This window comes from Gavia stellata, chromosome 5 (assembly GCF_030936135.1).
Source record: "Gavia stellata isolate bGavSte3 chromosome 5, bGavSte3.hap2, whole genome shotgun sequence".
Lineage (NCBI taxonomy): Eukaryota > Metazoa > Chordata > Aves > Gaviiformes > Gaviidae > Gavia > Gavia stellata.
The window spans coordinates 60,850,473-60,875,386 of record NC_082598.1 but is presented as its reverse complement, the minus strand read 5'-3'; the positions used below and the strand labels follow the sequence as shown (position 1 = coordinate 60,875,386).

The 24,914-nt window shown below is 45.6% G+C and overlaps 1 protein-coding gene across 1 annotated transcript in view; it reads right to left on the bottom strand.

Moving 5' to 3' along the window:
- The window catches only part of TECRL (trans-2,3-enoyl-CoA reductase like), a 70,859-nt gene that overhangs the window by 19,646 nt on the left and 26,299 nt on the right, over window positions 1–24,914 (bottom strand). The window contains exons 3-4 of the mRNA XM_059817494.1: window positions 11,791–11,835; window positions 10,422–10,525 (exon numbers count right to left, since the gene is read on the bottom strand). Coding sequence (XP_059673477.1) covers window positions 10,422–10,525; window positions 11,791–11,835 — 149 coding nt within the window. The remainder of the gene's footprint in view (window positions 1–10,421; window positions 10,526–11,790; window positions 11,836–24,914) is intronic.

Here is a 24,914-nt window from a genome sequence, read left to right as displayed (position 1 = left end):
TTTTTTACATTTTGGGTGAGTTTCAGTCTGTTTCCCTCTGTTGCATCTCCTGTGCTGCAAACCCTGCTCTCCTTCTCTGGCTCACTGATTTTAAATTCATCAGAAATGAAAACTGAGTCCCAGAAAGGCAGGCAGAGAAACTCTGCTAAAAATCCCATGAGTTCAAGCAGGTGGAAGGGAAAGTAGTCTTAAATTAACAAAAAATTACAATCAGTTCTAACCGATTGATTGGCAATCAAAGGCAAGCACCATTCTTTTACTATGATTCTCAAAGAATATATGCAATTAAGCCTACCTAGCATCTTCATGCTCATCCTATAGTTGACTAACTGTGAGGCTTGGGGAGTTATTAGTTGTGTTAAGGATCAGTTCAACCTATCATTTTTACAGATGCTCAAAAAAACCTACAAAATTACTAAGATACTAATTCCTGCTGACATATCCTGCAAAAATAAGAATCAAATTTTAAACAAAACCCTGAAAATAATAACCTTGTATCTTGTAGTTCCTAGACAAAAGACATACCATTTTGTAAAAGCAAAAAAAGTGATCATTTAAAACACAAAGGATTTCTCTTCTGCAGAAATGTAAAAATCATCCAATATTTAGAAGAAAATTACTTTTTCTTTACCATCTTGTGAGCCTGCCTAGAGTATTTTGATGTATTTAGTGCAGCCAAATACGGTGGTCTTTTGTAAACTACATCTCTATTACAATGTGCATAGCTCAACAGAATTTAACTGTTGAGCTCATCATTAACTCCCTGAAGAAAGAAAACAGGAGATTGCCCCTTTTTTCCACTTCTGCACACTCTGTTTCCTGTCTTGCACAGTGTCCAGTTCTCTTACCTTCCTTCTCTCCTCTACAGTGTCCTGCATTATATATTCTATATACCTCTTATATTTAGTGGCGTAGAGAACGTGGTGTTCTTGAGTTAAACCTCTCCAAGGCATGAGCTCCATTCAGGGCGCTACACTCAAGCTTCTTTACCTGTCTCAATTATCAGGTCCTTGGGGACCTGATTCAGTAATACCTAAACTGGAAACATCTACTACATAAATAACAAAGCAGAGATGTGAAATACGTCAAAAGGGAGCTAATGTAGGAGTCTCCATCATTCAAGAGATGATGAGACAAATGGGGAAAAAATACAGGATAGCTAATTCGCAAACCAGCAAGGCATTTCATCTTGCATGAGCCAGATTGTACCTGCTTTTTTTATCTCTGTTCGGACGATCGCGCCAGTAGCACCTTGCTGAACTGAGTAACAACCAGGTCAGGAATTATAATCCCAGACCTTATGAGGCAGAGGGTATATTTAGGGAGATATGAATGCAGCAGAGGTGAAAGGAGCTCTTTAAAGTTATTTGAGGGAATGTGAGGTGAACTTTCTGGCTGGTACGGGGAAGCTGGCATAGTGCCTGACACCATCCCAACAGGTCTGCTACAGGGAATGGAAAGGTGTTTGATGCGAGTTAATAGTGCCATGTGTACTGGCTGGGAAAAGGCAGAAAAGGACAAAAGGAAGCTATAAACAGAGGGGGTGGAGCTGAGGGAGTCCGAAAAAAGTCCAACAGACTCTTTATAAACGAGCAGCCCACGGATTAGCAATCTTCACATGAGGGCATCAGCTAATTCCTCTCTGTAATGTTTACGGCATGCCCTTTCTGTAATACCACACAACACACCCTGTCTTGTATCATGTTGCCTTTTGGCATAGTCTCACATTATCTCATTTATGACAAGCTGCAGAGCAGAGCTGAGGAAAGGCCATACAGCCTTTTCCATACTGATCCCTTCCCGCAGCTCTTTCCATGCCATGTAGGGGCAGTTTCCCAGTTCATCGGTGCTGGTCATGATGTTTTCTCTTCCACTGCCAACGGGATATCTGGGTTCAAGCAGGGGAAGCGGAGAGCATGGTATGAGGATAATACCTGCAGCGGGACGATGACTTTGGGCCATTGCCTGAAGCTCTCAGCACAGCAAGAGGTACAAAATAGCTCAAGCGTGTCCTGGGTAACTTTGATGGAGAAGCAGCTGCAGTATATAAATTATCTAATGGACAGAACTTAGCTAAATGTGAGACAAAGGCACTTGTTGCAGGTCTGAGCCAGGGTCAGACCAAAACAGTACGTACCGCATAAAGAGGAGGATCTACTGATATCGGACAGACAGGCCGTTACTTTGTGTGTATGTACAGAGGGCAGCTGGGATTTCTGAGAAACCCAAGAGAAACAGGCAGCTGAACCCCCCCAAATCACATTAAACTTAGCGTCTAACTACGTTAGGGCTGGCATTGTAAAAGGCATCTAAGTACTCTTGTGCTAATGATCATTAAGAAACGTTATTAATATCTGGACTAATTTCTACTTCATATGCTTTGCTTACCTCATTAAGGGCCATACCATTACCTGGGGATGATAATGGCATAATTTTAGCAGCATCTCTAAATCTTTACCTTTTTAAAATTTTTGTATTTTCATGTTTGCAAAAATCTGCAGCAGCAGCAGTTTTGCATCGGGTGGAACAATTCTGAAGGGCTGCTTGAATATGCAGTGATTTTTGTTCCAGTTCTCATGAAACCAGCTAATCCATTCTCCAAAACTTAAATAGCGCACGCAGGGGCACGTGAAACTTCCCTCATCTGGGCAGATTTTGCAGTGACTCGGTGTCTAAGAGTATTTCAGGCTGCAGCTCAGTATTTACTGCAAATATCAGAGATAGGGATGGATTTGCTATAGGATTTCCTAGGCAAACTGCAGCTGACTCAGGCCAGCTTTGGGAGCTGGGCAGTGAACAGGGATTGATTCTGTTTCTTCCTGAGCCAGGCCTGTGCTCTCTCTGTGGGAAAAGGGAGGTGAAATCCTAGCTTTCTCCTGTCTCTTCTCCTAAGACGGAGCTGTCCGAAACCACTGCTTTGGCATCAGACCACCTCATGCTCTGGTCAAGATTCTTCCCTGAGAGCACCAGCCTTTGCATGTTTCTTACTCAAAATGGAAAATTACTTCAAACGAACAAATTTTCTTCTTATACACACACGTATATGCATGTTATATATGTTTGTACCTATACATATTCAGCAAAGCACTCAAGCTCTGTTTGTAACCAAACACCAATATGAGTTCAGATTTGCTGCCAAATCTTTACAGGGCTTTGACAGCGTTTTGAAATCTGCCATATAATGTGTATCATTTTAAAATGTACATCTATCATCTGCTATGTAGACACCTAAATGAAATAGCGCTTTTTAACACCTGGCTATTACTAATAACCTCAACTAGCTCTTCCACAGGGCTTTTCATCTAGAAGCCTCAAAGCACTTTGCAAAGAGGAAAATACTGTTATTTTCTTGCCGCAGATCTGGAAACTGAAATACAGGGAAATTCAGTGACTTGTCAAGGTCACCAGACAAGGTGGGCAAAGACTGACAAAGGGGTACTTGGTCCTCCCAAACACTGGTTCACTCTCTGGTTCGCTCTCCCAAACACTGGTTCACTCTGGTTCGCTCTCCGCTTTGCGCTCTCCTTACCCCCCGTCCCCCCCCCGCCCGGTAAGGGGTTGGGCAGAAATTGCCCATGCAAAATAATTTTGCCAGGCTTACGCATTCTAGAGGGATTAGAACTTCTCAAATTTGCGTAGATTGGCAAATCGTCAACCTCCCTAGTTACTCTGAATACAAATAGGAAATGGTCTGCACTTATCAGCACCATACCTCGAGTAGCTCTTTGTTCCTTAACTAGCAGGAGGGGTTTAAGTGTAAAGTTGTGTATAACTGAAAGAAACAGCTTGTTCTGTTTATGCTTACTGAATTCCCTTTACCTTTTCTTCGTGCTTGAAGCGGTAAAAACTCAAGGGTATCACTAGAAACACTTATCCATAGGTTCTTCAGCCTGTTCTGTGCTCAACAGCAACCAAAACGCTCACCCCTCAGAATTAATTTTCCTCGTAGCTCCCTAACTCCCTTTGGCGCCTGAAGAATTGACACACTGGCATGGTTCATCGTGAGCTTGTGGCATTTGTTGCTGAGACCAAGAGAAATTATTGCAGCGCTGTTTGCCTTATTGGAAGCAGCGTCTGAGGAATCCCAATCAGCCAGCTGGGCAGTTTCGGAGGTCTCCTCTTCCCTTATCAGTTGACTTCATGCTGCCACTGGGCAGTAACAAAGAGCCAAAAGTGTACGTGGCCCGAGGAAAGGCACAAACAATACAAAACCATGGCAAGAAATCAGGCAAATGCAAGCTGTTCGCTCCTGATAACCCTGGAGGCAGAAAACTATTAAACTGAATTAAACGAAAAATAAGACCAGTCTTGTGGGTGTAGGTTGCCTTTGTGAAAGGTTACAATGTTTTGAAAGTTCATAGCGTTTGGCTAGGATCAGCTCAAGACTTGGCCAGCGGTACCAAGGTAGAGCAGCACTTAGTGTGTGTTCAAGCAGAAACCTCTGCCAAGTACAAGCTGCTAGCTCTAAAAGGGCGGTGTTTTGCCTTAAAAATAATTGTAGTTGGAAAAGGGGCTGTAGAGGAAACAGTGACTTCTGTTTTTTCCTGGAGATCATCTGTGGTGATCAAATTATCTATTGATCCAAGAGGCTTAGCAATGAAAAACTGTTTGGAGATTTCTCTCTCTTTGGCACTTCGTTGTAGTCGCTCTTAAGCCACCCACAGATTTATACAGAATCACATGTTCTGTTTATTTGCTGCTAAGTTTTCCAGGTACCCACTGTTCTCTGAGAGTGGTATTCAATTTGTAGGGTCCTGTCCCACAACTAACTGTGTTTGAATTGGCCACAAAACATGCAAGCTGTGATACGTATTCGCTGAGAAATATGTTCAGTGACATTCTCTACTGATACATCCTACAGAGCCTCAGCTCTCTCTCTCACCTTCATCTCAAATTCCTTCCTATGCAATGATCATATGAAGTTTTTTACATTTATCTTCTTCACATGGGCCCGCTAGTTTGCTGGGACTCCCGGCCCTCCCACTCCCTCAAATTCCTCAGACCCTGTCTTTTTTCTTCTGTTACAATCATCTGTACTTCTACATCCCATGGAGAGGTTATAAACCTTCACTGAAGTCTCTTCTTCCTTTCCCAAATTAGGGAAAATATCTTAAGTTGTTCCCCATGGGAAGCCCAAAGCTGACCTCAGTATAGAGAAGGTGGAGAAAATGAGTCTGCGGCAGTTTGGCTGCCTCCTTTTTACACCCTTCGATACTCATAAATTGCTTTGTATCACGCCCATCCCACAAACTTCATGGGTTTGTCCCACATTTACAGGACCTGCTGAGTGGGCTCTGCCAGCCACAGTCAGAGCAAACCGCTCCTCCCCTATTCACCACCCACCCACACCCAAGGACAGAAACACTTCGGTACGCGGGCACTGTGCCAGTAAGAGGAGAGAACCACACTGACCGAAACACTGCCTTCCCCCCGAGAGAAGAGGGGCACCTCATTTTCCAGCACAGCGTGTGCTTCCCCACTGTGTACACCCGCTATACGTAACCACAGAGCTTTAAACGTAGCTCTCTTGGCTTCTTGTTCATTTTCCACGATCTCTTAACTCAGTGATAATTTTGCTCGCCAGGCTGACCGGAGCAGACCGAATAGAGAAAGCGTAGATTTTCAGATTTCAAAGATGTTCTCGGGTTTAAATATTAATCTCCACGTTTCTAAATTGAGCAGAATCTTTTTTCATTGGAAAAATTGAGATTATTCTAGAAAAATGACGTATAATATAATCTTAAACCTATTAAATAGAGTTCCATTTTTCAGCCAGCTCTGTTTTATGCTAGCAGAAGTCTATTGAAGTGGTAACTCGGATCAGAGAGAATCAACAGTTTTCCCTGTGTGATTATTTGTTTGTATCGCAGAGCTGTGTGGAATCAGAGTCGCATAGGGAGGGTATGCGAGGCGGGGGACTGTACAAACACAAAGCAAAAAAACGCATGACCTAAGGAACTATAATCTAAGCAAATGGAGCAGTTCTGCTGCCAGCCTCAGGTTTTTAAGGCTCTCAGGAGTCAAAGTATTTAAGCAATCCCTAATTTTAAATCACAGTTACAAAAAATATTTACTGAAGTACTGTGTTTCAGGGTTAATCTTATGAAATTCACAGACTTTTAGGAAAAATATATTTTTCACAGTTCTGTGTTGTTTTCTCAGTTTTATTTTGATCCTTCTGGTAGCCTGCCCGGGCAGCAACTAACAGAAGCTGATAAATCAGAAATTACAATCACTGCTCAAACAAGGAAAGCTTTAACAGAAGTCTGAATTTGAGCAGGAAGAACGGTTTTCTTTTTCCTTTTGACTACAGCAGCAGTATGCATTCTTGGCGGTAAAATGCCAGCCATGTTTCAAAAAGTCACGTGCCGCGTTGCAACATGTCAGAAGAGGTCTGTGTCAAACATGGTAAGGCCCAAAATTGGACAGAGATTAAAAATAAAATCAGTGGTGGGAATTTCAAACACCCCTGGGGGTACAATCTTTGCAGGAGGCATACAGAAAAGATCTGTAAACTCGGCTTCCATTAGTATCTCTGCAGCGTCAGTCAGCAAACCTCAGCTGTCCCCTCCAGGTGGGGTAAAGGAATTGGTAAATCTTGGGGAGAAGTAAATTATGTGTTTCAGGTAATACCTGTTTTATAAAAAAGAAGGCAGGGTAGAGAGAGAGTTCTACCAAAATCCATGATACTAAGAAACAGGTTTTGTTTTCTCCCTGAGTTGCTTTCTGGAGATGAGCCTTGAGGGCCTCCATTCCTCTAAGAAAGCCAGCGGAGGTTGGATTTCCACCCACATTATCCCAGGAAAGGGCCTCATTCTCAAAAGAGATTGACAAGTGATTGCTCCAGTGAAGGAGAACTGCAAATCCCTCACCCCGGTTTGTCTTCCCTCAGAGCAACCCAGCCTCTAGAACTTGTTGAAATCTGGTCAACCCATCTCAGAGCCGTGGTGTAGCCTGAGCCCAGGGGATGGCTGACCTTTCACACCACAAAACAACAAAAATATTTCGGTCACTGTGCAACTGTGTTTTAAGAAGGCTGAGGATGAGAAAGAAACATCCTTTCTACAAAGTGGCAGCCTCTGATGGGGGGACCAAGGAGACAAGAGGAGATGACAAACTCTTGAGCCTCCAAGGTGGAGTGTGACAAGGACTGTAAATCAGAGACCATGCATGCTCCAAAAGGGAAGCTGAGGTTTCTTGATTTCAGAAATATGCTCTCCTAGACTTAGGGGCCCAAACTGTTTGTTTGGGAACAGGCAACAGCATCATCTTTTATTTTACAACATGCCTGGAGAGGGTACTGCTCCCAAGAGGTGGAGGTGGGTACCACTTTCCGTTTTAAAAAACATGAGCTCATTGTCTTGGTGTAAATCCCCAGCATTGGGGGGCTTAGCGTTCTTGATCCTCAAGTGGGCATCTCAAGTGTGATCTCCAATGAGGTAACAAAGCCCCAGAAGACCCACTTCTGTGCTTAGTTTTCCCCTAGACAGGTCCATGCCCAATGCATCGACCTCAGGAGCCCCAACCTATCTCCATGAGCTTCTGTGTCTGTTTTTGGAGTCCAGACCTGAATGTGGCCCTTCGTACCTCAGCTATCATTTTGCTGACGAGATAAGAATATTTTTATTCTGTGCCTTGTTTATTTAAATGTCAACCCCTTAAATCAGAAGCATCCCTCACTGTGTGCATAAATCCGATAGAGCGTCAAGGGGGATGGGAGAATGGGAGCTCTAAGCACAGTAAAAATGGCAGTAAAACTATACATCCTGTGTACAAATACATTCTTAATTGCTTATTGTTAGAATGCAATCTTCTATGAACTTTTTCTCTATTGCTATAGACTAGCTATAATATAAAAATCTCTTGACTATTTAAATGATGTGGCTAGGAAGAAGATTTCTGCCCCTGAGAATGGAAACAGTTTCGAATATGGAACTGAACGGGATAAGATGAATATTCAGAAACTCATGGAGTCAACTTTCTGCACACACGGATTAAATCATAAAAAAATGCCACCGCCTGCAATATCAACGCCTGGTCATAACTGCGCTATTTATAATGGCATATTAAGCTTTAGTTATGTTACTGTCTTAGGCTACATAAACCACCAGGAAAGGAGAGAATAAATAAGGTTCTTGCAAATTACTTAGTAGCAAACAGGAGGCTGCACTACTCACAATTTTGCTTTGCAAGGAAATTCCAGGGTTGGGAGGTGGTGGGATGGGTTCGGGGGGAAAAGGGACCCCGATTAGCATTAATCAGTACGGCCCCAGTAGGCCATTAATCAGTGTGGGAATCAGCGGGGTAAAGCCTCAGCCTTGGCAAACTCCCAGACCTCTGCTGAAAGGGGTAGGTCACACAGTGCGAACCGCTCTTACTCCACTGAAGTAAACTGCTTGTCACCACTTGGGGATTGGGAAGGACAGATGTAGGTCATATTCTTGTTCATAGGGGCTAAAACCTCCCGGAGTTTGTGCTGCTAGGGGCTACCTGCTTCCCTGGAGAGAGAGAAATGCACATGAGCTTGAGCAGGTGAGATGGATGTGTGACCTTGCAGTGCCAATCCGGAAGCTGACTCTTCCCAAAGTCAAGGGCAGTTCTGGCAGTAACGTCTGCCTTGAGCGTACTGCTTAACGGATGAGGAGCTGTAAAATAGCACGTCCATTCGACGTGTCTTGTAGTAATGCTTCCTAGCCCATAGTGACCTACTGGAGAGAGGAACCAGCACTATCATCTGCAAGCTGCTTAAAGACCTGACGCTCACAATCTCCATCCATATAGGCACAGCCAAGGAAGGACGGTGGCTTGCCAGTGGGCCTTGTGGTCACCCCACCTGAGCAGGGTGGGATCTGTGGGCTGCCTGAGGTAAGCATCTAATAATTTAGCCTGAAGCCATGATGCCAGTTAGCAAAAACTCACTTGCTTCATTGAAGGAATTGCAAGCAATTGGCAGTGTTTCCCATTGCTATGAATAGTCTCATCATGGCTTTTATGGCTTTCGCATACTGTAGCTCTTGTCTTACTCGTGCTTCTCACTGCAGAAATTGGGAATCTCGTCACCCAATACACAGGTGCGGGCTGTGTGTCACTCCAGCTAACGCCGTACATGCAAACTACAGCAAAAGAGAGGTCAGTCTTAGTAGCGAGACTACTTTCAGCTCCGCCACCTATGCCTGCTGCAGGACATTGGAAAGGTCCCTTCATCTCCCACTCCTTCACTGTCCTTTCAAACCCTTCTGCTGTCTCCTGTCTTTGGGCTGTGAAAGAATTGAATCTTTCACTTCCTCCTTGCGCAGATGAGCCCGTAAGCTTAGAGTTCCCCACAACCCTATCCGGGTGGAATGTGTTGCCTCTCTCCTGCCACCCTGCTTACAGGAAAGTAACTGAAGTCAAACTGTGACCAGAAGTAAAAACAGACCGTGGTTCTACCCACAGCATGATACAGGTATTGTTGCTCGTGGCAAATGCTTTTGTATTGCAAAGAGATTCGACGAAGCTGGTGAGGGGTCTGGAGCACAAGTCTGATGAGGAGCGGCTGAGGGAACTGGGGTTGTTCAGTCTGGAGAAGAGGAGGCTGAGGGGAGACCTTCTCGCTCTCTGCAACTGCCTGAAAGGGGGTTGTGGTGAGGTGGGTGTTGGTCTCTTCTCCCAAGTGACGAGTGACAGGACAAGAGGAAATGGCCTCAAGTTGCACCAGGGGAGGTTTAGGCTGGATATGAGGAAAAATTTCTTTACTGAGAGAGTGGCGAGACACTGGAATAAACTGCCCAGGGAGGTGGTGGAGTCACCATCCCTGGAGGTGTTCAAGGAACGTGTGGACGTGGCACTGCGGGACATGGTTTAGTGGGCATGGTGGTGTTAGTTGATGGTTGGAACTTGACGATCTTGCAGGTCTTTTCCAACCTTAATGATTCTGTGACTCCTGAGCCTGGCTGGGCATCTTCTGCCTGCAATCCTTGGCCTCACTGCTCTCTCAGAACTGTTCTTTGGGTGAACAAAGAGTAAGACATTCCATCCAATAATTTTCCTGCATTAGTAACAGGATTACCAGAAATTCATGTTTTCTTTTTAATATCCTTCCACTTTCAAAGCTGAGGAGCCTTACAGCAAATGAATGTATTTGGCTACAGGTCCTGCACAGGCATATAAACCCTAGATAAGCTAGAACTGTTTTTAAAAATTCATATTTTTTTTCCCCTCAGGCAATATTGTTAGGTCCACCTTCTAATCTTTAATTGGATGTCAGAGCTAGCACGTTGATAACTTGGCTCACTATCCATTTAATTCTGTTTTGACTGCTGGTAAAGTAATTACACCATTTGACAAAGAGAAGGACAGGCTGAGGAAGTTGGAGTAATTTGACGCTAAAACACATTGTACATTAAGATGTATCGTGTTGATTGTTACAAGGACGTACTTACTGTGGTCCAACCGACCTGCTGACCCAGGTCTGTAAAATACAGTGTAATGATGGAGGAAACAGCAAGGCTTTGAATGTTAATGGAATCCTTTAAATAGGGCCCATCTGTAACAACAAAAAGGGAAGAGGAGATGGCACGAACAACAGGCATCCTCTCAGAGGCTCAGCTTAATGCGTAGGCTGCCCTGCTAATGGTCAAGGTGTGGGCCCTACTTGTATTCTGATTTATTTTGTGACTTGGTACTTATTCTCCAGGTTAGCAACTTAAAGCACTTCTATGAGAGTTATTCTCCTCTCATTTTAAAAAAAGCAGTAGGCTGACATGTCACTGGGCAGCAATGCGTAGCAATAGTTACGGTGCTATCTCTGTTAATCTAGCCCATTAGAGACATGCCATGCAATCACACAATTTCATAGAGCACTTTTTGTTCTGTCTCGCAAGACTAATGGGAAAGTCGATGCTATGCAGTGTTTCTCTCACTGATATCTTTTGCTGAAGCATTTGCATTCTCAGGCTATTTTACAATAGGTGGCACCATCATGATGAGCGCAACTTCTTGGGCAAAGGCTCACAGTCCAAGATTTCTCTGTAAGCTGCCTGACCTAGGCAGACCAGGTGTTATCTGAGCATTGCATTTACTTTTCACAGTATTCTGAGGCATCTGCTTCCAGTCCTGATGGACCTAGAGTGTACAGGCAGAGACATAGAATAGCAATATCTGGTTCTCTTTTTTTTATAGAGGCAGTGAGTTGGATATTAGGAATCCCCAACAGCCACTGGCATGGGGTGTTGCCATGGCTGCAAGTCTTCTTTTCTCATTTCCACATTGTGTATTGTGTCTCCCTTTCAATATATGTTCATTGACTGTTTAAGTCAGTGAGGGTGCTAAATTCCACCGGGTGCTGAGCCCTCATTTTTCAGGGCTCTGCAATGCTATGTGTCCACAGCCCAAATGCCACACAGCCCGTGGCAGCTTCATCTCCAAGAACTACACCAAGAACTAGTGTAGTGGCGTGAAAAAAGAGGCTGCCTCCTGCAGCCGGTTGCATCTTCTGATGAGGCTGTGAGCAAGTATTAAAATGGATAATGCAGAGAGTGAAGGATGTGAGTGAATGGTTTTAAAACTGCCTTGTCATCGTTACTTGATCATGTATTGTGTTCTGAAACATTTTTACTCCGTGGTTATGAAAACCATTAGATTCCTTTATTAATGAGAAAGCTAGTAAGTTAATCATTGATGTCAATGAATGAAAAAGTGCTAACAGTTCACCCAATAACACATATAGAGAGAGAAATACTGTTAGGAGGAGAACTTGCCAGAGGGTTAGTAATACGTTAGGTGGCTGTATTCAACCATACGAATACTTACTGCGTTCTAGTTGCAGGCCAACGCGGGAAGGGTACCACTGGGGACCTGTTCAAATCACAATGCGTGGCTGTTAATTTCATGGTGGAGGATCCAAATTTCTCTTTCTGTTAGTATTCTTTTTTAGCTACCAATAGCTACAAATGTGAGATTAAAAAAAATTCCTCTCTTTCGGTCTTGGCTATTCAAGCAGAATACAAGAGAGCTAGGAGGAGCACCCAATACACACATTAGAGCAGAAATCCCCTCTCCCCACTTGAGTGTTGGAAGGGCCAATCTCAATGCTGAATGCTCCGTCAGCCCACGAAAAATGGGCATGTGCACGCATCACTGGGAAGTATAAAGAGGACCCTGTTTATTGCTGTATTTGCCAAAACTCCGTACTAAATGTGTCAGTCTTGCCTCCCCCTCCAAAGTGATGCTTGTTCTACGGTCTGGTCCAAAGGGGTTGTTTTTTCCCATTTAGGAATATAAAACCTCACCAGGGACGTGCAGCTAGCGCTGGTTCTTAATCACGGATTAATCAGGCAAATGGAGACACAAAAAGCAGAGGCACCTGGGTAGCTAATACTGGGTTACATATGACTTCCATGATACCCATCAACTTAAGGATGTTGCCTAGAAGCAGGTTTTTAAATGCTCTAGTTTAAAGGTAGCTCCTAAACGCACGATAGCAGTTGGCAGTTGTTATGAGGTGCCCTTTGATGATTTTGGACAGAGACCTGTCAGTTCGTTTGAACAGGTACAGGTCTCCAGCTGCATTTGTTTCTCTCAGTATCAGGGCAAGTGGGTAAGTGCCACAGCAAGACTGCAGAAAGGATCGTGACTTCAAATTCGTTAACTTGTCCAGCTGTTTGTAGCAGCTGTATGCAGAAGGCTGTGCCCCTACAGCTGTGCTGGCTGAACTGACAATATAAGCACTCCTCCTTTGCATCACAAAGACATGTAACTTAGCTTAACCCCCACGCACGCTTTGGTTTGCTGTTGAAGGTTTTTAGGGCTGACCTGGAGCCGCCTGGGGAGGCCTTACACAGCCCATGGTGTTGACTGAGATTTGGGGGCGGCAAAGTCTGACAGAGGAAAGCGAGGGAACAGCCGCACTATCACCACCCCCAGCCATTTCTACCGCATTTGTCTTTATTTCTTTTGACATACCTTAGGACAGTTGATAGCCCAAAAGAGATTTGCTTTGTCTTACTAGTTCAAAGTCTGGGTGAAATTGGTCAAATATAACCATGGCTTTCTTTAGACTTGACTTAGAATTGTCAGTATTCATGTATTTAAGATACCAGTATTCCTGTACCTTAAGCAACTGGAAAAAAATTTTCTCCAATGACTGTGATCAAACATGGGACCATTTGTCCCGAGAAGCTGGCGGGATCTACTTCCCTGGAAATAGTCAGGCCTCAGCTGGGGAAGACCCTGAGCAATCTTATAGTTGGCCCTGCTCTGAGCAGGAGCCTGGACTGGATGAGCTCCAGAGGTTGCTACTACCTTAACTGTATTTCAGGATGATCAGGAGAGCTTGTTCACCCCACCAGCTGCCAGTCGGAGGGGAAGGGGAGCTGTACACAGTGTGCGCTGCACTCACCGTGCAGTGGGCACCCAGCACAGTCTCATTTAGAGCAGAATGAAGCCCCCACAATCCAAGCGGAGATGGTTAGCAACCTGCTATACCACTTAGAAACTCACAAGTCTATGGGACTGGATGACATCCACCCAAGGGTACCAAGGAAGCTGGTGGAAGAGCTCACCAAGCCACTTGTCATCATCTACCAGCAGTCCTGTCTGACTGGGGAGGTCCCAGCAGACTGCAGGTGAGCAAATGCGATGCCCATCTTCAAGAAGGGCCAGAAAGAGGATCTGGGGAACTACAGGCCTGTCAGCCTGACCTCCGTGCCAGGGAAGATTATGGAGCAGATCATCTTGAGTGCCATCACACGGCATGTACGGGACAACCAGGTGATCAGGCCCTGCCAGCATGGGTTCATGAAAGGCAGGTCCTGCCTGACTAACCTCATCTCCTTCTGTGACAAAGTGACCCGCTTACTGGACGAGGGGAAGGCTGTGGATGGAGCCTATGTAGACTTTAATAAAGCCTTTAACACCATTTCCCACAGCACTCTCCTGGAGAAACTGCCTGCGCATGGCTTGGACCGGCATACTTTTCGCTGGGTAAAAAACTGGCTGGATGGCCGGGCCCAAAGGCTTGTGGTGAATGGAGTTAAATCCAGCTGGTGGCCGGTCACAAGTGGTGTTCCCCAGGGCTTGGTACTGGGACCGGTCTTGTTTAATATCTTTATCAATGATCTGGATGAGGGGATCGAGAGCACCCTCAGCAAGTTTGCAGATGACACCAAGTTGGGCAGGAGTGTCAATCTGCTTGAGGGTCGGAAGGCTCTGCAGAGGGATCTGGACAGGCTGGATCGACGGGCCGAGGCCAATTATATGAGGTTCAACAAGGCCAAGTGCCGGGTCCTGCACTTGGGTCACAACAACCCCATGCAACACTACAGGGTTGGGGACGAGTGGCTGGAAAGCTGCCCCGCAGAAAAGGACCTGGGGGTGTTGGTCGACAGCCGGCTGAATATGAGCCAGCAGTGTGCCCAGGTGGCCAAGAAGGCCAACGGCATCCTGGCTTGTATCAGAAATGGTGTGGCCAGCGGGAGCAGGGAGGTGATCGTGCCCCTGTACTCGGCGCTGGTGAGGCCACACCTCAAATACTGTGTTCAGTTTTGGGCCCCTCACTACAAGAAGGACATTGAGGTGCTGGAGCGTGTCCAGAGAAGGGCGACGGAGCTGGTGAGGGGTCTGGAGCACAAGTCTGATGAGGAGCAGCTGAGGGAACTGGGGTTGTTCAGTCTGGGGAAGAGGAGGCTGAGGGGAGACCTTATCGCTCTCTTCAACTACCTGAAAGGGGGTTGTGGTGAGGTGGGTGTTGGTCTCTTCTCCCAAGTGACAAGTGACAGGACAAGAGCAAATGGCCTCAAGTTGCGCCAGGGGAGGTTTAGACTGGATATTAGGAAAAACTGCTTCACAGAAAGGGTTGTCAGACACTGGAACGGGCTGCCCAGGGAGGTGGTGGAGTCACCGTCCCTGGAGGGATTTAAAAGACGTGTGGATGAGGCGCTTCGGGACATGGTTTAGTGGTGGACTTGGCAGTGTGAGGTTTGTGTTTGGACTTGATGATCTTAAAGGTCTTTTCTAACCTAAACGATTCTATGATTCTGTGATTTCAAAAGCACTTGGTCTGAGTTTTTTAGGCAAGAGCAGGCATTAGATGAACCTGTGAACCAGGGCTAATAGCAGGAGGTGAGACATCCATCAAGTAAGTTGCATTTTTTTCAAGGTACCTCAACAATCCATGGCTATTAAAGATAACAAAAGGAAGATAGAGAAAGAGCAGCTGTCTGACTTGTCAAGGAAGAGATGATTTGTTCCAGGACAGCAGATATCAATAGTTATTTGGGAGCCTGAAAAGCAATGTACTTGTGTTAAATTGGAATCTTCCCCCCAGCCCCACCCCCATATTACAGTATGTTTCAATAAAAGCCAATTTACCTGGTCCTGTGGCAGTGCGCTTTTAGGTATGGCTCATAATCCTCACAAGGGCAAACAGAGGTTGTGCGTTTCAGCACGTCATCCCACATTTCCAGTCCTTTAGCCTCAGTACACCGTTATGTTCAAACATACTCAAAGATTTAGAGAGATGGAAGTGCACCTTTGCTGCCGCTTGTCTGCGGTGACCTTTGCTATCACACCGCTGTGTCTCTCTGGTTTCCAGATCATCCTTGGGGGGTGCTGTGTGTATTTTGCCAGAGGGCCCTGGAATTAGCTGTTGGGATGCTCCTTCCCAGCTCTTACCATGGGTGGGGGGGCACTAGCTAAGGTCAGGTGGAACTGCTATGCAAATGGAGTGGGGGACAAAGTGCAAACACATCTCTATATGTAAGTGTGTTGGTTTTAGTCTGAACATGAAAGTTTCCCCCTTTCAATCTTTACTGGCAGCAGACTTTAGCAAGGCTGTTCCCAAGTCTTAGCTGCCCAGGGTCCTGCAAAACGCACCATTGCTTTCTGGAGAGAAGTGTGACCCCGCTTTATTCCTCGGGAGGTCTCAGGGGTCTGGCCGCTCTGCTCTCCCAGCCTGATGAGATTCATTTCAGAGCGAGGAAACCCCACGCATTCCCGGGCATCAGACATTTGCCTGCTTACCACTCAGTAGCAGTCAGGCAAGGGGACCCTGGCCCCACTTGTCACCATCTACCTGCCTTCTCCCTGTGACTGAGTGTTTTCCACAGGGATCCTCCAGAGCTCTCATGAGGACAACTCTGGATTTCTATTTGGCAGTGCAGGAAGCCATTCCCATCCAGTCTGGCTCTGGCAATCGCACATTCATGTCATTCCTCTAGGAGAAGAGCTCTTCTTCCTTCTAACAGTGAAAAGAAGCAAAACGCAGTGACTAGTTATCACCCGTATTAATTCTTGCTACTGCCTGTCAGAATAGGGGGTTGATGGCTCTCTCGGATACCTACAGCCAGTCCTATCTGGCAGATAAGCTTCACCTGCCATAGCAGGAGTTCAGAAGTGGCAAGTGCATGCTCCCAGGCTGAGTAAACAAGCATTCACTAAAGACAGAGCCGCAGCTGCAGCCGTGTGCCGCGCTCGAAGACCTCTCTGCACTCCCACACCTGGCAAAGCTCCCCCTGCTTCCAGTCTGCAGCTGAAGGGTTTTGCTTTTCCAGGGTTGGGGTTTTTTTCAGTAGGCTTTACTTCCCAGTTTATTCTTATTAACACTTCCCGCTGGGGCCTCCTGCAGAGATTAACCGCAATCCAAGAGCACGGCTGACTGAAGTTTAGCTTGTAACTCCTGTTGCATCTAAGATCAGCCATGTGTTGTTATTTACTTTCTGAAGTTGTGATGGTGCATCAGAGCTCAGCCACGTGGTACTTGGTAGGTCACAGTCCCCGTATATTCCTTGTGATCAGCAGAGCCGTTCAGCTCCTTGTGCAGGGTTGTGGTTTTGGCTGTGCATTTCACACTTGGAACAAAGTTGTAAAAAGAACTTTTCAGCCCACTTATATCCCAGACCACTTTTGACTTGAAAAAGCAGATGTAGGCTGACCAGAAAATAAGAATGGTCATCATGGTTCAAACCACAGGTCTATTTTAGCCAATATTATATCCTCTGATATTTAGCCAATATTGTGGTTCCTCCACCACATTTCTTAGATTTCTAGTATTTGTGTAGAACAGTGTTGGTTCCTTTCTTTGCAACGCGTTTGAACAGCTATTGAAACGTCTTCCTGGTTTTCCATCTCCTATTGGATTATTTCTACCCTCCTGACTTATCCTTCTCTTGAAGGATGTTTGTCTCAGACTTTAATACCCCCCAACTGCATGCAGAGAGGCACCTGAAGGCTTTGCCCATTCCTCAGCTGAAGGTTTATTCACAAACTCCTTGATTTTAAGTGTCATCAACATCATTCTTCTTCACTGAGCAACCTGATCTAGTGAAAGATGGCCCTGCGCATGGCAAGGGGGCTGGACTAGGTGATCTTTGAACATACCTTCCAACCCAAACTCTTTTACAATTCTGTGATTCATTCTGTTATGATTCAGACAATGTTCCTTCTATGCGTAAAGGCTTCCTTTAGTCTGGAAGTGTAAGCAATTCATGGTAAGTCTTAAGCCTTTTACCTTATTCCATCTTCTCTGTTCCAACTTTGTGGAAAAAGTCCATACATTTATTTAAAAACAGTTAAAATATTTTAATGCTATTACCTTTAAAGCATCATAATTTTTCAACACAGGATGGTATTTTCTTGGAAAGTGACTCAATGTTTACTTTTAATAATCTGTTTTAAAAAATGGACATGAGGAAAAATATTTGATTTTGGATGGATTATTTGTTGTACCTGCCAGTATTTAAAACAAAAATTAAAACATAAGCAAGCTAACAGCCACCTTTAATTTGACCATACCCAACTATGAAACCACCTATTAATACTGGATAAAAAAGAGCTGTAGTGCTACTAAACAACCATCTACACGCTTGCTAAAATGATGGCCTCAGTGCCATGCCCAGCTGCCAATGCCACTATGCAAAGATGCACAGAGAACCAAGTTCTACTGGTCCCACTGCTCACATAGTTTGTTTTTTCGCTGCATTTATATTAGAATTTTAGTAAATGAATCAGCTGACAGTCACAGGAACTAAGGACAGTTTTAAAAGCCCATATGCAGTTTTAAAAGCGTCCAAAGGTGCTCTCTAGCCACATGATTCAAATCAACCTTAATGCGTGCTCCACCACTTAAATATCACAAGAGGTTTTGAAAATTTAACAACTAAGAAATCTAAGCACTAGGTACTTTCCAATAGTTATGAAATTGAAGGGGTCAGTCTAATTTTTATTAAGTTTCATAAAGAACCTTCCACACAAATTCTTTAGTGTGCTGCCTGTTCTGTAATAAATTACACAATCAAATGACTATTGGTCACAAAGTATTTATGAAGTTACGCAAACCTGTATGAGAGCAAAGGTGTAACATGATGAAGACCTCTCTGGCTGGGAAATTCGGTGTGCTCCTTAGAAGGCAGCCCTGCAAAAGCTATTCCGCTGGGGAGCAAGGAGTCTAAGAAATGCGAAACAGAGCTGACGGACACAGTTTGGAGAGAATTAGCAGATTGACTTTCCACGATCAGCTAATTTTATTATTAGTTAAATTGTTTGCTTCTCATTGTATGTCACCACACTTGCATCTCTAATAACAAATAGCCTTAATAATTACAAGCAATACCTGCTGTGATATGAATAGGATGATATGAACAGCAGAATTACTATAATCGATCAGCAGCAGCATGCTGTTTAAATTTGCAGAAATACAGGAAATTCTGGGGACCACTGCGGCACCAATATCCTTTATATGATCACAAAAAGTTACACGTTAGCTGGGAAATATAACAGCACTTGCTCACGTGAATGGAGCACAGCTGAAATGCATTCCACCACCTTAACCAGACGGTAGCTTTGATATCTATGTGGCAATAAGAAGAGATTGCTAGAAAAGATTCACATATTGTATGTGTGGGGATCGTTTTGTGCTTTTTATATAGAGACAGACAGACGTACCGACACGCAGATTATCTGAAAACTTGCCAAGGTCTTTGCTTGACAGGTAAATGCTGAACAAATACAGTTGTTCCATGTCCGCGACTGTGCTGGTTTTGACTGGGATAGAGTTAATTTTTTCCACAGTAGCTGGTATGGGGCTGTGTGCTGGTTTTGGCTGGGGTAGAGTTAACTTTCTTCATAGCAGCTAGTATGGGGCTCTGTTTTGGATTTGTGCTGGAAACAGTGTTGATAAAGCAGGGATGTTTTTAGTTACTGATGAGCAGTGCTCCCACAGAGTCAAGGCCTTTTCTGCTCCTCACCCCACCCCACCAGCGAGCAGGCTGGGGGTGCACAAGGGGTTGGGAGGGGACACAGCCGGGGGAGCTGACCCCAACTGACCAAAGGGATATCCCATACCATACAACGTCATGCTCAGCATATAAAGCTGGTGGAAGAAGAAGGAAGGGGGGGACATTTGGAATAATGGCATTTGTCTTCCCAAGTAACCGTTACGCGTGATGGAGCCCTGCTTTCCTGGAGATGGCTGAACACTCACCTGCCGATGGGAAGTGGCGAATGAATTCCTTGTTTTGCTTTGCTTGCCTGTGCGGCTTTTGCTTTACCTATTAAACTGTCTTTATTCCAACTGAGGAGTTTTCTCACTTTTACTCTTCTGATTCTCTCCCCCATCCCACCTGGGGGGAGTGAGCGAGCAGCTGTGTAGTGCTTAGTTGCCAACTGGGCTTAAACCACGACATTTTGGATTTGTGCTGGAAAGAGTGTTGATAATACAGGGATGTTTTCATTGCTCTTTCCCCAAGTGACTAGCGACAGGACGAGAGGAAATGGCCTCAAGTTGCGCCAGGGGAGGTTCAGGCTGGATATTAGGAAAAATGTCTTTACTGAGAGAGTGGTGAAGCACTGGAACAGGCTGCCCAGGGAGGTGGTGGAGTCACCATCCCTGGAGGTGTTCAAAGAATGTGTGGACATGGCACTGCGGGACATGGTTTAGTGGGCACGGTGGGGTTGGGTTGATGGTTGGGCTTGATGATCTTACAGGTCTTTTCCAACCTTAATGATTCCAACCTTAGTGAGCGGCAGGGTGGGGCTTAGATGCCGGCTGGGGTTAAACCATGCCAGCGAATTTAAACATCAGTGGTCATTGAGTGTTGCTTCTTTTAGTTGCTGCAGGTGTGTTTGAGCGTTCTCAGGAACGCTCCTGAGAAAACAGGAAGAGATAGAGATATCACTGTGCTGACAGTTGCAGCCTTTGCTGGACTGAAGTTTGCATACCCTTGCTTCACTGAGCTGACAGCAGGGAAGCGGGACGCTGAAATGACTTGAAGCTGTTGCTTTCTGCTTTTATTTGGAAGAAACAGCTGTGGGATTTATTGTGCTAACATTGCACTTGAGTGATTCCTAAGCATGATGGCAGTAAGCAAAGCACACCTAAGAAACCACAGTAAAACTAAGCTGGGCCACAAGACCAAGAGGGAAAGTATCTGAAGCAATTACTTATTATGCTTGTCTTCACTGTGATAAATGACAGCCGCTGAGTACTGCAACCTGAGCGACCAGCCCACTTGAGGAATTGCAGCTCTCAGCAGCGAGCCTGGGGCCAGCAAGGCTGGCACTGTGTAGACATGGCACTGCAGGACACGGTTTAGTGGGCATGGTGGTGTTGGGTTGATGGTTGGACTTGATGATCTTACAGGTCTTTTCCAACCTTAGTGATTCTGTGATTCTGTAGATGCAATCAACCAGAAGAATGAAATGGATGTTTATGATCAAATAACTGCTTTTTCAAATTCCACGTGTCGTTACGAAAGTGGTTATTTGTGTGGACTCCACCACCTCCCTGGGCAGCCTGTTCCAAGGCTCGACCAGTCTCTCAGTAAAGAAATTTTTCCTAATATCCAGCCTAAACCTCCCCTGGCGCAACTTGAGGCCATTTCCTCTCATTCTATCACTAGTTACTTGGGAGAAGAGACCAACACCCACCTCACCACAACCCCCTTTCAGGTAGCTGTAGAGAGTGAGAAGGTCTCCCCTCAGCCTCCTCTTCTCCAGACTGAACAACCCCAGCTCCCTCAGCTGCTCCTCATCAGACTTGTGCTCCAGACCCCTCACCAGCTTCGTCGCCCTTCTCTGGACACGCTCCAGCACCTCAATGTCCTTCTTGTAGTGAGGGGCCCAAAACTGAACACAGCATTTGAGGTGTGGCCTCACCAATGCCGAGTACAGGGGCACTATCACCTCCCTGCTCCTGCTGGCCACGCTATCTAGCTACAACCACACCACTTGCAGAGGGAGAGCAAGCAGTGGGCTGGCTGAGTCAATGTCTCCAGACTCTGGCTAAGACCAACAGTGCTAAGGACAGGGTCTGGCCAAGGGGATGGACAACATGTGTTTCCCACAGACTACTAAGCAAGTAAGCCCCAGCCTGATGAAGTGTCTGGCTACATGCTTCCTTTTTAGCTGTCCGTTCGATTGTTCCCATTGGCCTTAAATGCTTAAAATCTGTGAGCATCCTTTTTTCCTACATAAAGTCATGTAACTGTCACCCTGGCACCTCCACTGAAGCCCCACAGAGCCCGATCCAGAAGGTTTTTCAGAACATGCCTAACGTCTCTATAGCAAAGAGTATTAGATTGCATACCATGCCTGCAGCCATTCCCCTTAAAAAGCGTCAGAATTTTGCTTTTCTTGCCCAGGAGCTGGCGAACGGGATAGCCCTGTCCATACGTTGGTTCCTGGGAGCAGTTAACCTGCTGTGACTGTGCCCAGATGTGGAATTCCAGCCTGTGGGGACTCTGCGCTGCACCTTGGGTCACAAATTCACCTGATTACATTTGCATTGAAAAAACTTATATAAATGCCTGCATGCGTTGAGGAACAGAACATGCCTCTCCCCCCACCCCACCCCCCTCTTTTTTTCCCTGAAAAAAAAAAATCTCAGACTTTAGCTATATTCTGATCAGGCAATAATGGACAAATTTCTTAAGAGTCAGCACGGTTTTTCTTAATGAAGATCGATTGTTATTAGTGGTAAACAGAATATTATTTGTCATTTAGAGGTCAATTTCTGTCACTAGCAGATTAAGCTTTCAATTTTCCTTCTGAAACAGCTTGACACTGAAAGCAACCATGGAAATTTAGACAAGCGAAAAGCATCAGAAACTAAAAGCTAGCAAGTACGCAACATTTTGATATTTTTGCTACATTGTTTCTCCTTTCCACTTCAAAAAAAAAGAGAAGAGAAGAAAGAAAAGCCAGCCCTGTGCATTTCAATTTTCCGTGTAGCCTGCTGCAGAAAGTATAATTAATTTTGATCTCTCTGTGTGGATTTGCATTTAAATTAATGTGCGTGGGCAAGGGAAGGGAAAGGGAATGAGGCTCACCTTTTATTTCATTAATAACAAACACAGAGCAGAATGCAGAGAAACAAGAAAATAGATCCTCTGACAAGCCGGCAGCTTGAAGCTGTGTTTCTGTAAGGGACTGCCCTCAATCAGTGCAAGGAGGCGAGGCGGTGCCGAATGCATCGCGCTGTGGCAGCGTGACGCACGCTCTGCCTGGCCCGTAGCAGTGTGCCCGCAGGGCTGGCTCCCCTCACCCGGGCTTCGTCCAGCCTTTACTGCCTGTGTGACCCACTGTCTCTGTGGGGTGGTGGTGGGCAGGTTGGTCGGCGAAACTGGACTCCACGTAATGGGTTCGGGGGGCGTTTTGACCAGGGACCCCCAGGGAGGACTGCGTCGTGTGATCCACGCGCTAAAATAGCACTGAGTTTGCTTCGTATTTTGCAGGCACTTGTGTTCTGGCTCTGAAATGCCAACCCCAATTAAAAGAGAGATGAGTAATTTATGCTGACTGAGGATCTGTATTCTGGCAGTTATCTTTGTCTTCGATTCTCCTGTCTCTGCAAGTTCAGAAAGGGTAGCAAAGATAATTGTTGAGGTATTGGGGATGTGAGAACTCAAGCAGGATTCTCTTCCAAAATACAAACTCTATCAGCGAAGCCTTCATACAAAGGGTGACCCAAAAGTGAGAAACTGCACGTTAAGGAACATACATTTGCCAAAACAAATATGTGTTTTGGGGACTAAAAACATCCTTCTTTCTCTATCTGCCTGTCCATATTCTAACGTGGGGTTTTTAAAAACGCAGCTTAATGTTTGGTGGTTTCTGAAATCAGCTGCTGTCTGACTCCTTAACTGCTCAAATACCTTCGCTGGCGTGGCGGTAGCCAACCCAGCCGAGGATTTGATAGGCAGCAAAGCAGAGCATTTAAACACAGGTATCTGACCAGCCTCGTGGGCTCAGAAAACACGAGCAGTAAGATATAAAGGCCCATTTTAAAATGTTGTTTCTTTTAAAACCTTTGGTCATGTTCAGCCTGTGCCAGGTTCTGAGGGAACAAAGAGTGCTGTGCCTTGCAGCGGAGGTGGTACGCGATACGCTGTGTTTCAGGACACTGATAACACAGGTCATTGCCTCCTCGCTTCAGAAATCTCTTGTTTGGCCACCGCCGCAATCAGGGCGACTGCTGAGTACATTTAGGTAGCAGCTCTCCACACAGCTGCACGAGGGGCAGAGAAGAGAGAACTGGCGAGGTCGTTCTTTTACCCCGTGCTGCTTGCACACTCTTTGAATGCGGTGCGGCGCCGGCGCACGTTACGGCAGGCTTGGGGCCATGCTGATTTACGTTCCAGCATCAGAAAGTACCCGGTGGTCCAACAACCACAGCTGAGACAGCAAAGACAGCTCAAAAGCTCGTTTGTGCCTCCACCTCGGACGTGCCGGGCAGAGGATAGTCTTACCCCAGGCTCTAGCTGTGTTTCTTTAAGAGCATTCCTTAGTCAATTAGCTAATAAAATATGCTAATGAAGTATAATATTCTTTCAATATTTGACTGCCCAGGGGATAGCGCTCTCTCCAGTCTCTAGTCTAATCAGGTTGCATCCCCTCGCAACGCTTTTTTTGTATCTAATGGCCACACCAATGCCATCAACAATTAGCTGAACACATTTGAACTGACGTGATTTCTTCCTTGGTGCAAATTAACTTCTCATAAAATCATTGGTAAATTCACCACACTGAAAATTAATCCCCACTAATAAGAGGGCTAAATTGTAGTTTATCCACGAGCGATGAGGAAAAGGCAGCACAGACCCGCCCTGCTTTGGCAGCAGATCAGACAGTAGCATGTGAGCCAGAGGCTCGGTCACGTTCCCATGTCCTTCCTGGGAGAAGTTTATTTGGGCTGGTTTAATTCCCCCATCCCACCGCCTTAATTAGGTTGAGCAGAGGCTTCAGTGCCTCGGAAGCACTGCCACAAGGCTGGGGAAACTGCTTTTCCCGTCTCAGCTCTACGAGAGATGACAAGTACTTTTCCCTCTGCATACTGCAGTTCCCCTGCTGTGAAAGGAGGGTGTAGTACCTTTCAGTGAACAGAGACGTTGTGAGGATAAAGAGCAAAGGCGGTTGATTCTCAGTGGCCTCCTGTGCACGCTGTGAGCGATGCTCTAGCCCACACGGAGAGCACAGGACCCGCCACCCCAAGCTCTCCCAGCAGGAAATGAGCCCAGGCAGGCTGTCCGCACATCAACCACGAGGCAGCCGCGGAGGAAGAAGTGTAACATGCCTAAAACTGATCCGCAAACTGCTTTTCCACAATTATACAGACACAGCCCATGAGGGACTTGATTAGGGTGATATTGCTCGATGAGTACGTTCATTCTCATACTTGAGGGATGATGTTTCATCCCAATCTATACAGCAAACACTTAATGGCCTTTGAACACCTCTACCGATTTTCCTCTTCTAAATGCTATAGCCACAACTCATCTAGACTGTTTGTGAACTCTGAACTTGCGCTCTAATGGCAAAATATAAAAAAAATATTGCCTTCCCGTTAGTGTGTATTTAAACCAGAGCAACATACATTGTTCAAAGCAAATAAATCACTGGCATAACCTTCTGTTTGTTCTATTTCTGAGCCACTCAGTAACAAT